Here is a 22232-nt window from a genome sequence, read left to right as displayed (position 1 = left end):
TAAATAATTTCTGCAATTTTAATACAGTAATCACATAGAAGAAAAAGAGTATTATGAAAAAAATATACTGTAGAAAGAAATAGACTTTTCGAGAGATTGAGAGAATTAGCATTGGTCCCTGACTTTAAACCACATTAAATAGATGTTTTAGCAGTAGTCATTTAGAGGCATAAGGAAGGTCTGGAACAAGACAGAAATCCTGGAAGTACAGTACATTCAATCTTGTTGTCTCAGTCCTTCCCAAGAGCTAGAGAGGCATCAATTTCCATCTATTGAAGTCTGGCTTCAGCTGATTTTCTACCACCTTTTAGTTACATTTTAATGTTTTCTAGGGTTCTGGGTACTGCAATTTAATCTGCAATAACATTTAATCTTATCCCAGTCTTATCGTAAATTGAATGTATTTTTTGTCTCCACGAATATAGGTTCCCCAATAACATTGCTTCAGAATTTTCTTTGTTTAATTCCTATTCTGAAAAGTTGCTGTCGTCTGTGATTACATCTGTGAGAACAGGAAAAGATGTTGAATTTCTGCTGTATATAACAACATCATCTTTATAAAGAGCCTGATTGTGTGTTCTCCTGCTATATCACCTCCCTCTGTATCCTTTTGTTGTCTTATACTCTGAGAGAATAAATCAGTGGTGACAAGCATCTCCTAGCCTTGTTCCCCTCTATGAATTAAAGCTCTCTGACAGAATACCATGAGCCTGTTCCTGTGCATTTGGTTGTTTTTACATTACATGTAGCCAAACAATAAAACCATTATGAAAACCCAATTCCCTATAAGTTCCAAATACAAAAAGGCTGTCATACTCTTTTAAGTGCCTTTTCTGTATCCAGACTTTTTTTAAAGTTTGAAATTTGCTAACCCTCCTGCAGACATCTCACATTGAAGCATTTGAGACCCGTGATTGTTTTCCCCTTCACATGAACTTAGATTCAGTTCACTTATATAGATTAATTAATTCATTTTAATAAATTAATTGCTTACACTTATATAGCACTTATCTGGACACTGCACTCAAAGCGCTTTACAGGTAATGGGGATCCCTTCCACCACCACCAATGTGCAGCCCCACCTGGATGATGCAACAACAGCCATAGTGAGCTACTGGCAGTGCCACTGTTGACACTGTATTAGCTGTCTCCTGTAGATTGGGCTGCCGGACTCCTAACACACTGATAACATCACAGTTTATTTGATCTCAATCAGACTGACAGGTATACAAAAGGACACCTCAGCTTTTGAAAAGACTTAGTTTTTTTAAATTTCTCAAATGGAAATGTGGTATGGAAATCTAAACACATTTCTATACATTACAGATGATAATACTTGCTAAAATTATATTTCTATGTAGACCGTGAGAGAGAGCCTGGAGAGCTAATCAGTCACTCTTGTAAATCTCCTCCAAAACTTCAAGAATCTTCTCTTTTTCTGTTCTTTCTGATTCTTCTGTGCCACTGTCTTTGTTCTTCCAAGAAATGGAAGTGCTAAAGGGTCATTAAATATTTTTTCTTTCTCAATGGAGAGATGCTCTTGGTATCTCCATTGAAGTGAAACAATAGCTAGTCACAGGATTAGACTACGGACAAGTATGTATAATATAATCTTTATCAGTTTTCAACCTCTGCAAAATCTTCATGGTCAGATTGTACTGAGTTACAGCGAGTTTCACCAGCAACACACAGCCAATCTGTCACAGTTTTTGCCAATCCAGGAAAAACTGGAGACACAGCAAAGAGGACAGATGTCTCAGTCATGGGATGAGCTTTTGGAAAATTCATTACTGTTTCACAGTAAGGATGCAGGGTTTTGACATTTGGACAAGTCATTGCTCTTGTTACAATATTTCCACTATAATAAGGACTCAAGTATCATTATTTTGGCATCATGTATATTGCACCATCAGGAAAATGATCTTATATGTAAGGATCATGTTGTCTGATTAGGATGTAAAACACACTCTTGAAGTAGAGATTGACTTGTTTCTTATGATATAGGGTTTGTTGCACTATGTTTTAATTTGGTTGCTAAAACTTGATGAAAGTGACCAGTAGCATTATGTCGTTTCCCATTCCTGTGGTCAGCACTAACTCATTAATATGTTCTTTTTCTAAATACTCCTCTCACTACTGTGAAAACATACAGTATTCAGCTGCTGGAATAAGAGGATATTGGAGATCACTTGCATGTGTAATACTTTGTATACCAATTGCAGAATATGTTGTTTATGGTGATGTAAAATTTAACTTTCCAACACTGTCCTGTGGACGTCCTTGATGCAGAATAATTACACTTTTGACTATATATCCTAGCATTGTGTTTACATTGCTTATTACTTTCCCACAGTGTGTAGAAGATGTAAAAGATGGATGTTAATAAAAACATCTGTTTTTTTTCACAAATAAACGTGGGTGTGTCTGACAGGGAGTCGGAGTTGTCAATAGAGAGTTGTCAACAGACGTGTTGCCTTGGTAACCACAGCTGATAGGAAAGAACAGGTCTGTGACAGGGAAGGCAGACTAACGGCTGCAGCTACAAAGCGATAAGGAGAAGAGATGCGAGAACAACAGTCTGGGAGGAAACTGTGAATAGAACAGTGAAAGAACCCCGATGAGGGGAGAGAAAGGAAAGCTTTAGTCTCAAAGGAGAATAAGGAAATCACAGAAGGGACCAGGAAGAGTGAAAATCCTGGAGGGGATTGTGGTGGAGAGCCTACAGAGTCGCCTATTTGGGTGTTAGTGATCAGGGATGTCCAGGAGCCCACTGTGTGAGTGTTTAGTGAGTTTGGAGTCAGTGTGTATGTGCCAGCATCTGAGGTGCCACAGAGGGACCCTCTCCCAGATGATAAGGGGTATCAGGTGAGAGAGTTAGGTCTGTCTGGCTGCAAAGCTCTGGTCAAAAGACAGTGGCTGCTGGGCATGGGTCTGAGGTGTACCATCAGCTGTGAATACACAATCTGGGGCATGAGAGTTAGGCACCAAGGAGGTTGTATGTTTTTATGACAGAAAGTGTGTTGAGTCTCAGCAGTGCGATGTGATGAAGAGAGACTCAGGATAGTTAGTGTGAGAGGTCTGAGTGTGGGAGTGAGTCTCTGGAGACAGGTGTGTGTGTGAGACCCAGCCCAGTGGTGTCAAGGGAGGACGTGAGAGGCTGGAGGCAGACCTGGAAGTCCGAGTGCTGACTGGTCGTGAGGGGACCAGTGACTGTCATGTGGGAGCAGGAGGCTCCAGATCAGGGAAAGAGCAGGAGGCTGTTTGTGGTGATTAGGAGCAGAGGGTGTCATCTCCCTGAAAGGGACCAGCCAGAGGGCATGTGAGAGATCAGGCTCGAGTCCAGGAATCTGCGACAGAAGGGCTTGGCTCAGTGACGGACCTACATTATGATCTAGGAGGAGATCAGATAGAGAAGACAGTGGAGTCAGTGAGTTGGAGACTCGGGACCTGAGAGTTTTAGTACAGATCCCTGTGGTACTCCAATAATTACATCACCTCTGTTTGCTTCATGTTATCTCTGCTCTTTTTTTCTCTTTATTAAATAATTCTTAATTCATGCTTCTCTGCCTGTGATTTGAGAATTCCACAAAAAAGATTAACTTTATTAAAAAATGTTGAAAGTGCAAATACACAGTATCATGCTGTATGCTTTGTGTGTTCATTACTGCTTTTGCTTGTTCAAATAGCAAACAAGTTGGTTATACAAGAACTATCTTCTGTAAATCCCCATTGACCTTTTCATGTATGTGATCCTCTAGTTCAGGGGTGCCCAACCTTTTTTAATGCAGGATCTACTTTTTCATTTGCCAGTCCAGTGCGATCTACCAGTGTGAATTTGAAGCTCTGATATAGGGAAAACAGACTGTGGGCACATCAGCATAATTACGATACCCATCACTAAAATGACAGCAAATAAAAACAAGTGACTCATGCTACAGTGAACAGGTAATCTTCCCTATTTAAGAAAAAAGAATATCCTACCTTAATGTGAGCTTTGGCACTGAGAAGCTTACAACAGAACACTTGTAATTTTTTTGAATGTGTTGACACTGCTGATCATGTTTTATTTTGTCCCTGCAACTCGACATTCAGGTCATTCAGCAGTTCAGTCAAGTCTGTGAGGAATGCTAAATCCAAAAGCCACTGGTTATCCTCTAACTGGGCATATTCACCATGTTTATACGACTTGAGAAACTCTTTGATTTCAGGCAACAGCTGTCTGAACACTTCTCGCCAAAAATGTTTGTTTTTGAAATCTCCAAACAGCAAGTCAGCAGTCTCAACAAATGCTTTTTTATTACTTCTCAATCCCTGAACGACTTTTTGTGATGAGCCGGGATGTGGCACACAGAGAACGATGTGATGATTGTATTAGGTCTTGTGAAAACCGACTGCTGCTAGTTGAGATTTTAATTTTTCCACTTTTCTTTTCTGTAACTCACTTTTAGCGGGAAAGTCCACATCATACGTTTTGTGTGCAGTTTTAAAATGTTGCTTTCGCGTAGACGCTTGCATTGCAGATTTGAATGCGAAAAAAATGCTCCCATTCCTTGTGGTAACGGTGCGTTTTCGGTCTCTTTATTTCACTGTTTTCGCTCAAATACTCCAACTATCAAATAGGCAATCAAACTTATCAAACTGTTGGTGAATTGATCACAGCAGGTCTGTTTCGCTCCACTATGCACTGTAGTGAATGCGGGGTTAACAAAACTTGTGAAAATCAGGAATTGACTAAGCTGTTTAGTGAATAAGTAAATATTAATATCCCCCAATTTGTGATTTTTCCAGAATATATCTGAGCAGTTGGTATACTTAGAGGCACAGTTATACCAGACATACTGTACTATATACTACATCACAGACAATAGAACACACAACACACAAATTACTATGTTTAAGGCCAGTAGCCATATCACTCTGCAACTCACAACTGGCAACCCACTGGAGCTCAGCAGGTGGGAGCCTGGCCAGTACCTGGAGGGGAGACTCCTTGGAAAGCTGAGGCTGCTGCTGGAAGAGGTGTTAGTGGGGCCAGTAAGGGGGTGCTCACCCTGTGGTCCATGTGGGTCCTAATGCCCCAGTATAGTGACGGGGAGACTATACTGTAAACAGACGCTGTCTTTCGGATAAGACATAATATCGAGGTCCTGACTCTTTGTATTCATTAAAATCCCAGGGCGTTTCTCGAAAAGAGTAGGGGTGTAACCCTGGCTTCCTAATAATCCCCATCTGTGAATTGGCTTCATTCCTCTGCTCCTCTCCCCACTGATAGCTGATGTGTGGTGAGCGTTATGGCGCACTATCATCCAGGTGGGACTGCAGATTGGTGGTGGTGGAGGGGATCCCCATTACCTGTAATCTAAAGTGCTTTGAATGGAGTGTCCAGAAAAGCACTATATAAGTGTAAGCAATTATTAATTATTATTATAAGGGTGTGTGCTCAAACAAGGTGTTCCAGAGGCCTAACATTCTGATCACCCAGAAAGTACTCCTGACTTCTACTGTGTATTAAACTCTTAAATAATGCCTACAGTGGCGAAATAAGAGATTACCTGCTTTCTAAATAAATACAACCTCATTCTCTTCTTCATCGGCTGCAGCCAGTAAATGGCTGTACATCCCTGGCTGCCCTGGTCCTACTACTCTGGACTCGGATTACACTGATTTATGAGGGCACTGTGAAAAACCCAGGTGCCACAAAATAAATATTATAAATTGGAGACATCTCTAGTTGAAGTTTCTTTTACCCAGGAAATGCAAGTTCCTTAAATTTACAGAATAGCAAGCTCTCTCTAGCAAGGTTCAAATACATAGCTCCAGTCAGGTTTTGTCTGGATGATCATCCAGACTCTTTTGACAGTGAAGCCCAACTGTATTAATGTTATCTAAATTCTAGTGAAATTTCCAGATGGATCCCAAGCTAAAAGATTTCCCCTGTGGCCGACAAAGTCTTAGGCAGAATTCTAGTTCATATGGACTTGCTCTTGACTTACTGTCTTGTACTTAAAGTTCAGTTTTATGGCTCAGACAAAGTGGATGCAGCCACAGATTGAGAGAGCAGGTCAAAGAAATAAAGTGCATGAATAAAGTTCATGGTCTTAACAACACCTTTTAAATCCAGTGATCACTACTGGAGATTAATTGTGAAAATACACTGATATCCACAATGGAGAATGGAGACAGAACTAGGCCATGACTCATTTTTCACCAGCAGGCTGCACTGAACCAATGTCACCCAGCTACACCACCTGCTGCACATGGACTTGGGTTGCTGGCACTGTGTGGACTAGATGTGAGCTACACTGGGATGGTATTCACTGCAGTATACAGGCAGATATTCATGTCAGATTCTGTCTGCACTTCCTCTCAGAGGTTACTTTTAATGTAGGGTCATCCCCCTGATGTGTCTCTCTTCCCTGGCCTGCTGGGACCTGTAATTGTCTCATACCTTAGGGGAACTGTCTTTAGCTTCAACTGAGGGGAAAACTCTGTCAGGCTATGCACTGATCTCAGCTGTCTGCTGATGCACAGCCTGTCCTGGGAAGCCTGTACAGATCACTCTCTAAAGTTGGTAAGGGGAAACGTGCACACCATCACTGTTGTCCATTAATTCGTGTTTGTTTCGGATCCTAAAGGGTCTATCTATTTCTTCCGTGCTGAGAGTCTTTAGGTGATGTGTGTATGCTGCTTTATTAGCCATATACAATTTCTTGCATTAGGAATTCATCTTTTCATATACCCCAGCTTAGTCTACATGAGACACAGGCAGTGAGAGAAGCTGGGGGGTCAGAGTGCAGGGTCAGCCATTGAAAAGCATCCCTGGAGCAGTTGGGGCCTTGCTCAGGGGCCCAACACAGTAGGATTCTTCTGCCAGCCGTGGGATATGAACCAGCAACCTTCCAACCACAGGCACAGATCCTTAGCACAGTGCCACTGCTCCGACTCATATAGCATGTATATTTATACATTGTTATAGTTAAAACCCAGGTGGTTTTTTTTTATTCAAATTGTTTATTTTCTTCAAAAGGGAATGCTGTTTTTCTCAACATATCTATAAATAACAATAAAAAGTCTCCAGTTCACTTACTCCAGTGTTGGACATTTACGTTTGGGATTAATAAACCATTTGAAGAAAAACAACAACAACAACAACAACAACAACAACAACAACACTGTAACTGATTAAAATAACTATAACAGGACGACATAATAATAAAATCTAATAATAAATGTGAAGCAATTTTTATTATAGTTAAAAGTGAAAGTCTCCCTTCCTGGCAGTTTCTTCTCATCTTTCGTCTTCCTTCTGGAACCTAATTTGAAGCAGCAATAATCTTCATCATCCTCATTCATGGACACTCTTGAGATGGATAATGACATGATGTTGTACTGTATATTACTGCTGAGCTGGGTGTTGTAGTGAAGACTTGGAAAGAAAGATGTGGATGAGCTGTGCAGTTGTTCAGCTGTGCTCCTGTCTTTTTGTCTGCAGGATGTGGAGCTGTAAACTAACAGAGAGATGTTGTGAGGATCTGGCCTCTGTTCTTCAGTCTCAACACTCCAGTCTGAGAGAGCTGGAACTGGGTTACAATAACCTGGGGGATTCAGGAGTGAAACTGCTGTCTGCAGCTCTGAGGGATCCCAACTGTAAATTAACAACACTGAAGTAAGTGAACACTGGTGATTTCTTTGTTTTTATTGTTTTATGTAGATATTCTGAGACACACAACATTCGCTTTTCACATGCATCAACACCTAGGAAGTACAAAACAAAAAAAGTTCTTCACTTCTTTGTTAATATCTTGACATGCAGTCTTTCCCATTTGCCCAAATTATTTACACATACAGTATGTATATGTTGTTGATAATTCTGTGGGTAATATTCTCCATGGGATTTAATTAATAGAGTCCTTCTTCATTTGAACACAAGGTCTGTCCAGCTTTAACCAGTTTCTAGTGATTTCTTTCATGGCTACAGTCCTGACAGTTCTAAAGTAGCTTTTTTATATTTCTTTAAGTACAGTATCTTTCCCCATTTTATTCTCATGCCAAATATGTTTATGATATTCCAGGTGTTCCTGGACATTCTTCCAACAGTTTGTGCCTCCAAATTGATCATATTTAGCTTGCAATCGATGTTTCTTCCAATATTGAATATGACCTTTCTACTCATTTTCTCTCCATGAATGTGAATTGGTGGATTAATACAGATTTGTATGGTTTTAGATTCTTCAATTACTGTGGAAGTGGCAACCGCCTTTTCATTTGCATCTTACTCTTAACTTATGTATTCCTCCTTTGATTTCTGATATTGTTCATAAATTTGAAAGGATGTAGCTGTGGTAGTAAATTAGGTTTGCAAAATTTATTAATGTGTTAGTCTCTCATTTTAGAGTCTCAATTACTTCTTCCTAGCTTTGAATTTCCCCAGTTTTTTCTCCTCTTTCTCTGTGCTTGGCCTTACCTGTTTGATCACATCTTGGACTGATTCCTGTGCTTTGAACCCTGCATGTTAAACGACTCTCCTTCAGTCTCTCCCTGGTGTTTTAATCAGTTCCACTCAGTTCAACCCCTGCCTTATCGATTATGTCTCTAGTTTTACTTTCTCCTGCCTGCCCTGCTTGCTTCTAGCAGAGCCTGCACCTAGATTCCATCCCCAGATTACTGCTTCCATCAGATCATTACAGGAGATATCACACTGGGGCCCTGGGTTCAATTCCAGACCTGGGATGCTATCTGTGTGGAGTTTGTATGTTCTCCCCAGGTTTGTGTGGTATTCCAGTTTTCTCCCACAGTCCACAAATATGCTGGCAGATTAATAGACTTCTGGGAAAGCTGGCACTAGTGTGAGTGTGTGCTCTTTGATAGACTGGCATCCTGTACAGGGTTCAGTCTTGCCTCATGTCCAGTGCTTCCTGGGACAGGCTCTGGGTATCTGTGACGCTAAATTGGATAATTGTTTATTAAAAGTAATGGTGACGGTTTTCAATTGCTACACTGCCGTCTGCGAATTTCCTGACAATATAAACTCACAATTTATCTTACTTAAAACTTATGTTTTACACCTAATATAATTCAAAGCATTTTTAAATTAATAAATTCTGCAATTTAAATACAAAAATCAGATACAAAAATGTATTGTGAAAAAACAAGTAAAGAAAGGAATAGTCGTTTTGAGGGGTCAAGAGAAATAGCAATGGACCCTGACTTTAAACCATATAAAATGGACGTTTTAGCAATGGTCATTGAGGGACATAATCAAGGTCTGGAAGTACGTTTATTCTTGCTGTCTTAATTCTTTCTAAGAATGAGACAGGCAGCAGTTTCCATCTATTGAAGTCTTGCTTTAGCTGATTTTCTAGCACTTCTTAATTACATGTTAATATGTTTTCTAGGTTTCAGGGCATTTTAATTGCTAAACATATTATTTTATCAAAATTTTATTTCAAGTTGTATTTTTTTTTATCTTCAGGGATAGCATTGCTTCAGAATTTGCGATTTTAATTTGTATCCTGAAATGGTGCTGTAGTCTGTGATTACATTTGTGAGAACAGGAAGAACTGTTTAATTTCTGCTGTATATAATAACAATCTAATAACAAGAGCCTGATTGTGTGTTCCTCCTGCTATATCACCTCTCTCTATATCCTTCTGTTATCTTATACTCTGAGAGAATAAATCAGTGGTGACAAGCATCTCCTCCTCTCATTTCCTGTATAAATACAAAAGTCTGTTAAACCCTGTCAAATTATTTTTCGGGATCCAGACTTTTTTTCATTTCAGTTTTCAGTTTTTGTGTTTAAAGATACAGTTTAGTCTAGCCCAATAAGACCTCCAACAAAATAGTCAATTTCTCCCTGGAATGATGTCCTCTCAAACATTTTATAATATCTCTGGAATTACAAATGGAATTATTGTCACGCCCTCTGCAGCCAGAGGGCGCTCCTACTCTGTCCTGTCCCTAGTTTCCTGCTTTGCTGTCCTTCCGGTTTCCCTCTTTCCTTGGGCTAAATATTTCCGGGTCACTTATTCTGCCTCGCTGGGCATTGACGTTCGGATGTCCTGAGACCCGCCTAGCACCAGGTCGCCCCACGTCCACTACCTGAGGGCATAGGTTTCTATACGGCACTCCAGAACTCTTTGCACTGACGAGCCCGGGCTAACTCCCCGTTCCGCCGCCTCGCATAGGGTCTTTTTCGCTCTCCTGCCTCTCCACGGTTTCTCCCTTCCGACATCTGTGACAATTATACAGTAGAAGTGTACAGTATACAGTAGAGTCTTTAAATTTCTTATATGTCTTACTGTGTCTTCTCACCAGACAGAAATATCTAGGACAAACAAAGAAACATATTTTGTTTTCAATTTTCCAAGATCAATTTTTCAGGTTGTGGCCCTGTCAGCCAGCTGAAAATGCTTGTAGACATTGCCCCATGTGTACTAGTTTGGATTAAACATCGAGACATTTGTTACGCACCCAGATAGTCTAAGGGTATATGGTGTGTGACATTAAGGGAATTTCAGGCGTGCAGGGAGAAATCTTTGGTGTGGGGAAAAGATAGTTGTAATGAGTTATAATAGGTAAACAGGAGTGAAATATGTACAATTTGAATAGGTGACTGGTATTGGAGAAGAGGAAATATGAGTGGTACCAAAGGAACGTAAATAACAATCAAAATGGAGCTGGGTAATAAAATGAGGGGAAGCTGACCTAACTACAAAACCCGAAACACTCGGTCTTCAGCGTCGTCTAACGCCCTACCCAACTTCACCAACTACCCAAACCATACAAGACATATTAAATAAATATATTAAAAATCTTAAAAGCTATAATAGCTATTGTAATTACTATATAATCCTCTAGGGAGTGATAGAGGAGTTTTAATTGCTTTTTTGCACTGCCAGCTTATTAGCAGGATGAGTTGTTAATAATAGATGACCCCTGGTTGCTAAGTAAACAATCCAGTTGCTGAGGGTTTTTTTTCTCTCCTGAATTGTGATAACAGAGACAGTGACATCTCCTAGGGCTCTGAATGGTCAATAATGAATGAATGACAGCAGTTGGAACCAGACCCCCCTTTTTTCAGACTTTTCAGAAAAGTGGTCAGCCAAACAATTTTACTCTTTCAGTTTTCATTGACCCAGTGGTTTAGCAGGTACAGATGCAGCCGTTCAAAAGGCACGGTAAAACCCCATACTGTGGCAAATAATCTGCGGCACGTGATTGGCTGGCCAAAATGACTGACAGGGGCACTTGTGGTGCATTGGTTGGTAGTGAAAAGATTTAATCATTTAATTTCTTTACTGTGCACATATTAATCCACTTAATATTGAATATTTATATGGAATTTTACAACTAAAGGGAAATTTTAGCAGCCGAGCATAAAAAGAAGAGGAGCATAACGCTTCTGAGGGTCCTAAATGATATTAATTTAGGAACATAAACATTATGTAAATTGTACTGTATATGGCTGGTATTGGTAGTTTAAAGAAAAAATACACACCAATATTCCATTTCTCCCTAAATGTTTTAAGCATCAAAGTCTTACATATGGTTATTTGTACATGCTCCTTCTGACCGTATTACGTTTTTTTTGTAATGCATACGGCCACCAGTGAGTGTGTAAGAGCCGGCTTACCAGAGCAGTGACGTCACCACCCTCCCTTGTGAATAGCAGGGCCCACAGCCGCAAGGCTGATGGGAGATATTCCTTTGGCTCAAGCAGCTGGGTCCCTGTTGAGCTACGCTGATGACCCACGTTCCAGTCCCTGACAGTGGAGGGCCGACCTAAACGGCAACGGCAAGAGCGCCCGCCTGAACCCCAAAGTGTTACATTGGTGTCAGCAGTGGGATGGGATAGCCCTTCGCCGAGGTCGGTGAGTTAAGTGGGGGAGAGTGTAATGCGTACAGCCACCAGTGAGTGTGTAAGAACTGGCTTGCCAGAGTGGTGATGTCACTGCCCTTCCCTGTAATAGCAGTGCCCACAGCCGTGGGGCTGATGGGAGATCTTCCTTTAACTCAAGCGGCTGGGTCCCTGTTGAGCTACGCCACAGGCCCAGGTTCAAGTCCCCGACGCTGGGGGGGCCAACCAGAACCCCGGAGCGTTACAATATACTTTGTGAAAAGTGATAGTTTTAAGCTTTTCTGTGAATACGCTCGTTATCGGAGTAAACAATAGCATGCTTTTAGAATTTGATTAATAGGGAATATAATATGGAATCACATATCTAAAGAAATTAATAACGATATAATTATATTCATGTACTGTAGCACAAACAGTAGTATAAGACTTTCTATTGACATGTGCACAGCTGTTTTACAGCTTGCTACATGACTGCATCTGTGGTGTGATGGCTTAAATAACTGACTTTTAAGACTGAGGTTGGGTGTTCAAATCCAGCTATTGCTATGAGTTTTCTTTTAACAAATAAACATTTAGTTGAAAAACTAAAATAGCAAATATTATGGACACTATATTGACATGTTTTATATTCCTAAATATCACAGGATGTTCGTACTGTATGTACACAGCGGTACCGCAGGGTGTAGGGCGCAAACCCACGTGAGCCCGAAAGCCCTACATTCATGTAGGGCATTCGCCCGGCGCTGCAGTCGAAGAGAGCCCGGCTGGGGTATGTGGTGAGGGTTAGGACAGGAGTGGTAGTGGTCAGGGTGGGGATTAGGAAAGCCGCTGACCAGTGCAGCTGACCCACGGTGAAACGCGCGTACAGTCTGGGGAGATCGCCCATTTTCATGTAAATAGTTCCCTGGTTTCGCACCCCTGTATTTTGCTCTCTCTCTTTTCTCAATTCAATTCAAGGTGCTTTATTAGCATGACCGATGGGAACAATCAGTGTTGCCAAAGCAAATGAAAGTAATGATCTTTACATTAAACAAAACAAAAAATACAAGTAAAATAAAATCTACAGACATATTATAGACATTTACAACAAAGACATATTATAAAATATTGACATATACTGTAGGCAGCTGGAGCATTATTGGGAGACAGACTCACTGTTCCTCAGGCTGTGACAGGAGATCACATACTGGGCTGCCAGTTCAACTGAGTTCCCTTCTCCCTCTCCCAGTAGGATTGAGACCCATTGGTATTCTGGCAGGTGTGGGAACTCTGGGATTAAATTTCTGAATTTCGGGAAGAATGTTTCTCTAATCCCAGAGTATCTGTCACAGTGCAGTAGGAAGTGCACCTCTGTCTCTATTTCTCCCCGCTGGCAGTGGGAGCACAGCCTGTCCTCTCTGGGTAGCCAGGTCTGCCTGTGTCGCCCAGTTTCTATGGCTAGGCTGTGGTCACTGAGCCTTTACTTCGTCAGGGTCTGTTCCTGTTTGTTGTTTCTTATTTTGGTCAAATATTCAGCTATTGTCTGATATTGTCTGTTTAGGGTTCTGTAGCATTCCAGTTTATGTTGTGTTTGTGTGTGTGTGTCCCAGTGTGTGAGATATTGCTGTTTGATCTGTGCTGTGATGTGGTTGAGTCTGGGTTGTGGTGCTCTTGCAGTGCTGTCCTGAGGCTGGTTAGTGTCAGTGTGGCTCAGGTCAGTGAGCCTCAGGACCAGCTGGCTCATGGGGCTCTGTTTTGGGCTCAGCTCTTGACTCAGCATGGCTTTGTGGTGGTAGGAATTTGGGTCTCTGTTTTTTAGGTGTAGCCAATACTTTAATATTCTTTTCTGTATGTTTATCAATAGTGGGTACTGGCCTAATTCGGCCCTGCACCCGTTGTTAACATTGGAATGTTCCTTTTTTACAAGTTTAAAAGGGGACGATACACAAGTGTCTCCTCTTTAACTCTTCTGTTTACAGAGAAATTTCACCAGAGCCTCACAACATTGTCCAATAAAACTCTTCTGGTGTCTAATTTTTAGTTTAGCAGGATTTAAGCTACAGTATATGAATATAATTATATTGTTATTAATTTCTTTAGATACGTGATTCCATAATATATTCCCTATTAATCAAATTCTAAAAATGTCAATATAGTGTCCAGAATATTTGCTATTTTAGTTTTTCAATGAACCCTTTCAATGGCTTGAGGCGCCTGTTAAATTGCCCCACTGGATGAATTGTTTGGAAAGAAACCGGTTTTACAACTCTTTTCCTCCCCCTCTTCATTCTCAAAGTAGAATAGGCGTACCTTCCAATGAAAGACATCCCCCTTCTCCCCACGGACAGACTGACAAATGTTTTATTAGAAAAAGAGATTCACAACACAAAGCTGTGTCGGTCGTCTGTGTAAAAAAATCAGTTTGAACATAATGGGTGTTTTTAATAAGCTGAAGCAACTCTGCAACAAAATATACACTTAGCTCAACCAGACAGTTCATCCTGCTACCAACATTGAATAAAATAATCTTTAGACTTCTAGGTTTATGTCTTTATTTAGGAGTTTTATTAGTGACGAAGGCTTAACTTTCCTGGAAAAATGTATTTTATGTGTGGCAAAAAACTGACTTACCTTAACAAAATATATTTACAAATCCTTTCACCTGCTCCATTTCTAAAACTTTTTGCTCATGTGTATTTTTGTATTTTTTATACCTCTAGCACTTTAACATCCTTAATTTTAAGGATTTAATTAAATTAAAACTATCACTTTTCACACAAAGTATATAAACGTACAGTAATATGGTCAGAAGGAGCACGTAAAAACGTTTCCGAAATAACCACATAATAGACTTTGATGCTTAAAATGTTTAGGGAGAAATGGAACACCGGTGTGTATTTTTTCTTTAAACTACCAATACCAGCCATATACAGTACAGTTTACATAATATGTTCCTAAATTAATATTAGTTTGTGAGCATGTGAAAGGCATGGTGAATTGGAGATTCTCAAAACTTACTTTGTATGATTGGAAACGAATATGTGATCGGATCAACGAAATACTGTGATGAAAAAATAAAGTCTCCTCGTTTACAAAGATGGTTACAAAGGAAGTGGACCAGAGTAATACTTTGAGTTTACAGGTTGTCCAAGGTCATTCATTATTAATACTATTAGTAATATCTTCGTAAAGACTTTGATGCATAAAATATTTTTGCATAATTAAAATATTTATGATAAAAGTGGTAGGTTGTGTACTTTTGTCCAACTGAGCAATCTTGCTTTTATAACATATACCAACTTTTTAATGTATAATGATTAACATGCTGTAATACAGAGTTTAAAATTTAAAGTCTAAAGAGTATATAACATAACTTCTTAATTAAATAAAGATTGTCCCTCAGCAGTGATCGGGATTTGAAACCAGGTGTTTTTTGGTGATAGTTTAAATGCTGTATATGAGAGGTTACGGTTTATTAGCTCCAGCTGGTGGTTTTACAAGGTGATTCCGGATACTATTAACATAATCTAATCGCATGCGGTAAAATGCAGTATGACGAAAATGACGCGTTAAGACGCATTTTGATACAACACGCCCACTGCGTTGTACCACAGCATACCGAGCTCGATTTGAATTGCTGCATCTGTATGTATATGTTGTTGTTGCTTTATAATTCTGTGGGTAATACTCTCCATGAGATTTCCGTCTTCATTTGAACACAAGGTCTGTCCAGCTTTAACCAGTTTCTAGTGATTTATTTCATGGCTGCAGTATCTTTCTGCTTCTGAAGGCTGTTCATCTGGTGTTTGTCCCAGAAGAAAAATGACACCTAAAGAGAATGTTTTATATTTCTTCAAGAATCTTTATTATTAATAAATAAGAATGTATTTTCATACCAAAAGGTGTTTATAATATTCCAGGTTTCCTCGCAATTCTTCCAACAGCTTGTGCTTCCAAATTTATCATGTTTTTCTTGTAATTGGTATTTCTTCCAATGTTTAATGTGAACTTTTCACTCACATTCTCTCCATGAATGTGAATTGGTGGATTTATGCAGATTTGAACGGTTTTAGATTCTTCAATTGCTGTGGAGGTGCCAACCTCCTTTTCTCACCTGCGATTTACTCTTGTAATGATAATGTTTCTTTATTAGCCCTATACAATTTCTTGCATTAGGAATTCGTCTTTTCGCATACCCCAGCTTTTTCTCCATGGAGACACAGACACGGAGAGAAGCTTGGGGTCAGAGCACAGGGTCTGCTATTGTACAGTGCCCCTGGAGCAGTTAGAGTTAAGGGCCTTGCTCAGGGGCCCAACGGAGTAGGATTCCTCTGCCGGCCGTGGGATTTGAGCCGGCAACCTTCCAGTCACAGGCACAGCTCCTTAGCCACAGAGGCACCACTCCACCCATTCCTCCTGTATTTTGATATTTTATATACATCTGGAAGGATGTAGCTGTGGAAATAAGTTCGGTATGCAAAATGTACCAATTTGTTAATCTCTCATCTTAGAGTCTCATTTACTTCTTTTCACGTTTCCCCAGTGTTTTCTCCTCTCCCTTTGCTAAGACCTTGCCTGTTTGACCACGTCTTGGACTGATCTCTGTGCTTTGAACCCTGCATGTTAAACGACTCTCCTTCAGACTCTCCCTGGTGCTTTAATCAGTTCCTCTCAGCTCAACCCCTGCCTTTTCGATCATGTCTCTAGTTTCACTTTCTTCTGGCTGCCCTGCTTGCTTCCAGCAGAACAAAGCAAACCATTATGAAAATAAATTCTACAATTTAAATACAGTAATCTCAAGAATTTGTAATGTGAAGAAAAGAAAGAAAGAAATAGTCATTTTGAGGGGTTTATAGAAATAGTGTAGTGGAGCTAGTTTGGACATGGTGACGTCATCGCCCTCCCTGTGCGTAGCAGGGACCTCAGCCGCCTGGGATGAGGGAGGTCTCCTTTAGCTCATGAGGCTGGTTCCCAGTTGCGTTATGCTGGAGACCCAGGTGTTGCAGGACGAACCGGCGGGGTGGAGCGCCAGAGGGCGCGAGCCCACGCGGAACCGCGACGGTCACAATAGCATGGGACCCTGACTTTAAACCACATAAAATAGACATTTTAGTAATGGTCACTGAGAGGCATAAGGAAGGTCTGGAACAAGACAGAAATCCTGGAAGTACCTTCATTCTTGCTGCCTTCATCCTTCTCAAGAATGAGACAGGCAACAGTTTCCATCTATTTAAGTCTTGCTTGAGCTGATTTTCTAGGACCTCTTAATTATATTTTAATGTGTTTTCTAGGTTTCTGGGTATTGCAGTTGCTCAACATTTTATCTTATCCCAATCCTATTGTAAATTACATTTATTTTTGACCTCCGGGGATATAGATTCCCCAATAACATTGCTTCAGAATTAATCCCTATTCTGAAAAGTTGCTGTAGAACATCTTACATCTGTGAGAACAGGAAAAGATGTTGAATTTCTGCTGTATATACTGACACCATCTTTATAAAGAGCCTGATTGTGTGTTCTCCTGCTATATCACCTCCCTCTGTATTGTTCTGTAGATGTACGTTCTGAGAGAATAAATCAGTGGTACAAGAATCTCCTTGTTTTGTTCCCTGTATGAATTAAAGATGTCTGACAGAATACCATCAACCTGTTCCTGCGCATTTGGTTGCTTTTACATTGCCTGTAGCCAAACAATAAAACCATTATGAAACTCCTACAAGTTTCAAATACAAAAGGCTTTAGTACCCTGTCAAATGCCTTATCTGGACCCAGAATGTATTAATTTCAGTTTTCATTATTTGTGTTTAAAGATACAGTTTAGTTTAGCATGATAAGACTACCAGCCAAATAGTCATTTTCCACCTGGAATGCTGTCCTCTCAAATATTTTATAAAGCCTCTAGAATTCAAAAAGTGATTATGTAGTAGAAGTATACAGTCTATAATAGAAGCCTGCGCTGGGTCAGCAAGGAGCTTTACATCCCGGGCTGTCCTGATCCTACTATCCAGGACTCTGAGTACACTGATGACATCATGGTCATGGCTGGGATGTCAGGCACTGTGAGAAACCCTAGAGGACTCTCAAGTGTTGTCATCAACTGCTCATGGCCTGGCCTTGTGTCCTGCAGAATTGATCGCAGGAGACCTCAAACTCCTCTTTCTACTGATCACCTGTGGGGTTGACCTGTCCCCACTGCCTCCTTTCCTCCTCAGTCTGCTAGAGGAGCGGTGCTCTCTGTGTGTGTAGAGAGCAGGAGACACCCAGTCTGTCCTGGACTCCACTGTTTCTAACTCAGGGTCATGAGTGAGCCAGAGCCTGTCCTAGCAAGCAATGGCCCAACACAGGGGCCTGTACTGGTTGTCAGTCCATCAGGGGTTCGACAGAGGAAACAAATGAGAACACAGAGAGAACATACAAACTTCACACAAATATCTACCCAGGTCCGGAGCTGAACCAGGGCCCTGGCACTACAGCCATGTTAACCACTATGTCCCACTGTGTCTCCCCTCTTAAACAACCCAATAGCCACAATACTAGAATGGAGACAGAACTGGGCCACTTCTTATTCTTCACCAGCAGACTGGTCTGAGCCATTGTCCCCCAGTTACAACACCTGCTAGACATGGACCCAGGCTGCTGGTGCTGTGTGGACTGGATGTGAGCTACTTTGGGACTGTATTCCCTGCAGTGTACAGGCAGATATTCATGTCAGATTCTGTGTGCATTACATCTCGGGGAATGCTGTTAATGTAGGGTCATCCCCCTGATATGTCCCCTGTTTTCCCTGGAGTGCTGGGACCTGAAATAGTCTCGTACTTTAGAGGAATGATCTCTGGCCACAGCTGAGGGGAAAGTTCTGTACAGGCTCTGCACCTTTCTCAGCTGTTGTCTCTCTCTGACACTCCCTGGAAACTTGTGTGGGGATAGAGCCTGCCTGGGAAAGCCTGTACAGATTTCTCTCTGTGACACAGTTGAGAAAAATTAATGCCCTATCGCTGGTAACAACTAGGGGGCCAAGATACCATCAATTACAGCCCTCTAACTTTCAGCCCGGACAGCGGAGCATAATCTTTTTTTCATCTGAACCACTGACGTCTCTAATTGAGAGCCCTACATTAAAAGTTCAAGTGGCTGATTAAATTGTTCGCCATAGAACCGCGTCGAAAGCTTAATAGGCAGAGGCGCACAACTTTTCTCTCTCTAACTTGAATTTTTGTTCTTATCTCGACAGAGCTTTATCATTCATTCCTAAAATATTTAAACCAATATTTCACCCACGTATTAATTCAACACAGGCACTTTGTCTTCTTCGAGATATCAGACAGTTAGCTGGTGAACCCCACACTCCCAAACACCCCATTGTCCAAAGCTGGCAACTCACAGTGGGGAGTCTTGTGCACTACCATTGTTGTCAAGTAGTTTGTGTCTGTTTTAGATCCAGCAGAGTCTGTCTGTCCCTTCTGGAATTCTGTGTGAATTTATGTAAACAGTTTTAATATGGATTTGTTGTTGTTTTAGTACAGTACAGTATGTGAATATAATGTTAAAGTAAACATGTTCAGGTGAAATGCAAGTTACATTGTAGTTCAACCAGGATAAATAAACATGTATTGTGCTCATCGAATTGGAGGAGCTCCGAGGCTATGTGACCCGAGAGAAAAAAAAGAGAGTGAGTATCTCGTCAGCACTGTGGAGAGATCCGAAGTATACGGAACGGCTAGTGAGCTTGGAGGGGTGAGTTTAAATGTAATGAACAAGTGGAGGAAAAGAGTAGAGATTTTCGGGAAAAGAGAGAAACAGAAGGGACTGGATTGTGATTGATAAAACGTCCGGAGAGGTTGAACATCATGCAAGGCATCCACTTACATTCTCAAAACATTCGGGATCTGCGGAGCGCAGTGAAGAGGCAGTAAGTTTCTCGATCATCAGAGGCTGCGAGTAAACCTGATGATTTACAGCTGAGAACAGTGCACAGAGGATACACATTTTTCTCTCTTGATTTATTGTAGTGAGGACTCAATCTATTTTCCTTTAGACAAGCATACCAATGGTTTTTTTTCTTTTGGTTTAAGAGACTCAGTGAATACCTTAAATTAAAATTTAAATTACAGAAAGTAAGGAGGTTATTTGTTGGTTGTAATAAACTGCACGGTAAAGTGAAAAACTGGGCACACAAACCTTGTGAAGTCATCTTGTGATCACTGTTAGAATTACAGTTGAAATTCCTGAAAAGCCTAATATCTTCACAGACTGATTCATGGCTGTTTCAGGAGGAGCCACTGCCAAATTAAAAGTTTATTTTTTTGTGCAATTGACTGAAGTGGGCCACAACATCGGTCAAATTAAGAACTTAGGTCATCCCATATCATATATACTGTATGAATTTAATGTTATACTTCTGGTTATAGTTACACTTCTTTGCAGAGAAACAGGTTCACTTTCACTGCTACAGTACCTGCTCCCTGACTCCCATGATGTGTCTCTTCTCTAACCTTAGTCTGGCCTTCAGCAGCCCTGCTGTTGTGTTCAAGGTGAGTTATGTCAGGAAGAAGAGAATTGTACCCAGTGCACTTTCTGCTGGGCCAGACCCAACTCCTCTTCTACGAGAGCAGGATAAACACAGTCTCAGGTGGAGGGTCTGTAGAGTGTTTGAGGGGTTGGTGAAGATCAGGATCTCTCTTGAATTCCTCTAGTAGGCTGGGCAAACATTTAAAGTGACAATTCTTCCACGAGGAGGGTACCTTTAAAGCGGAGATGGCTCCAAATATTTTTGGTGCTCCCTCTCTTTAAAGCCCTGGCCAAATACAAAGCCAGCACATACAGTTAAAATTCAAACTGAACTAAGAACTACACATCCCATTTAAAATGGTTGTGCTTGTGATCTTTGAGTTAAGTCAATGAAACAGAGAAAATCAGTCACATGACTTTGGGTCTGAGTTTGGGAAGCTTCACCTATCAGCAACAAAGTGAAATTTACACGAAATGGTATCTCAAACTGTCAGTTACATGACTCTGTATGTCACTTAAGCCACTCCTATTTGGACATGTAGTTATGGAGGCAGGAAGACGACCCACCTTCCCTCTGGCTGCCTGACTTGTTGCCATCTTTTACCATTCTGTGTCCGAATCGCAGTGGGTGAGAGAGAGTAAGGAGAAACACAGACAGAAACAAAGTGAATCCCAGTTACAATACAAATACATATTTGTGGTAAAGGGGAGTAAAACATCAGTATTTACTGTTAGCAATTAGATAAGATTTACAGTTTAAATTTGAGCCTAAATATAAAGTTAAAATCTCAACATACAGAGTAATGTTGGAAATGCACAATTTTTCTGGAGCAGAAATACAGATGCAGCCACTCAAAACAAGCAGGCGATACCACATTATTTTGCGGTGCGCTTGACGCGGTATACCGCAAGTTACGGTATTAATACCGTATATTCTCGCATAGAACCACATGATACTGCATGATAACGCAGGTAAAATAATAGTATCCGGAGTTTCCGCAAGGTGGAGCCAATAAAGGTCAACCTCTCATGTTTGAGCTGTCGCCATCAAAGTCTTTACCGAAGATATTACTAATAGTATTAATAATGAATGACCTTGGACAAGCTGTAAACTCAAAGTATTGCCCTGGTCCACATTCTTTTTTTCATTGACCGTCTTTGTAAAAGTAACACCACAGCATTTCGTTGATCCAATCACGCATTTGTTTCCAATCATGCAAAGTACAGTTGTCACAATCTCCTCCTTGCAGAGTTTGGAGGCGTAGATAGAAGATTACAATAACGATGGCACAGCCACAATTGGAAAGATGTGCAATGGTGTTTTTTATGAGGAACTATGTTCCCAAAGTCCACACCCCAAAAAACTAAGTGAAAATCACAAACTAACCAAAAAAAAACAACAACACAAAGCTATAATATGAAATAGATACATTAATTACTGTACAAAAAAAACACTAGATTGTTGCAGGCAGATCCAATTCTACCCCACAATCCACCTTCTCCTAACTCCCCCCTCCTAACTTGAAGAGCTCCTTTTCTAGGTTAAACTCCTCCCCCTAGAATATTCCACTATAAAGCACAAAAAATAATTTGCCAAAATAATAATCAGGATTCTGATATACACATTTCTACATTAAATATACAACTAAACAATGAACATATTATTACCAAAAATACAATATCATACTCCATTTCGTACATAACTTATTTTAGAAAATACTACCCCCTTTTAATGGTTCCTTCATACAAATCAATCCACACATGTGCAATCCTGAAACAGGTACTACTAAGCCAGCCCCTGTTGCCATGCCAAAATTGGGGTCCTACTGGTTTGCGGGAGAAACCATTATACCGGTGAGAAATCCAAACAGTTTATTTATTAG

At 40.6% G+C, this 22232-nt stretch overlaps 1 protein-coding gene across 4 annotated transcripts in view; it reads left to right on the top strand.

The window, feature by feature from the left end:
- LOC148646745 (NACHT, LRR and PYD domains-containing protein 3-like) overlaps window positions 1-22232 on the top strand; it is a 2700574-nt gene that overhangs the window by 1221281 nt on the left and 1457061 nt on the right. For all 4 annotated transcript variants that reach the window (XM_088608537.1, XM_088608542.1, XM_088608540.1 and 1 more), the window contains one exon: window positions 7493-7666. In XM_088608537.1, coding sequence (XP_088464663.1) covers window positions 7493-7666 — 174 coding nt within the window. The remainder of the gene's footprint in view (window positions 1-7492; window positions 7667-22232) is intronic.

This window comes from Lepisosteus platostomus, chromosome 16, assembly GCF_059453375.1.
Source record: "Lepisosteus platostomus isolate fLepPlt1 chromosome 16, fLepPlt1.hap1, whole genome shotgun sequence".
NCBI lineage: Eukaryota > Metazoa > Chordata > Actinopteri > Semionotiformes > Lepisosteidae > Lepisosteus > Lepisosteus platostomus.
The sequence above is the reverse complement of the archived record's forward strand: the minus strand, read 5'-3'. Positions and strand labels throughout refer to the sequence as shown.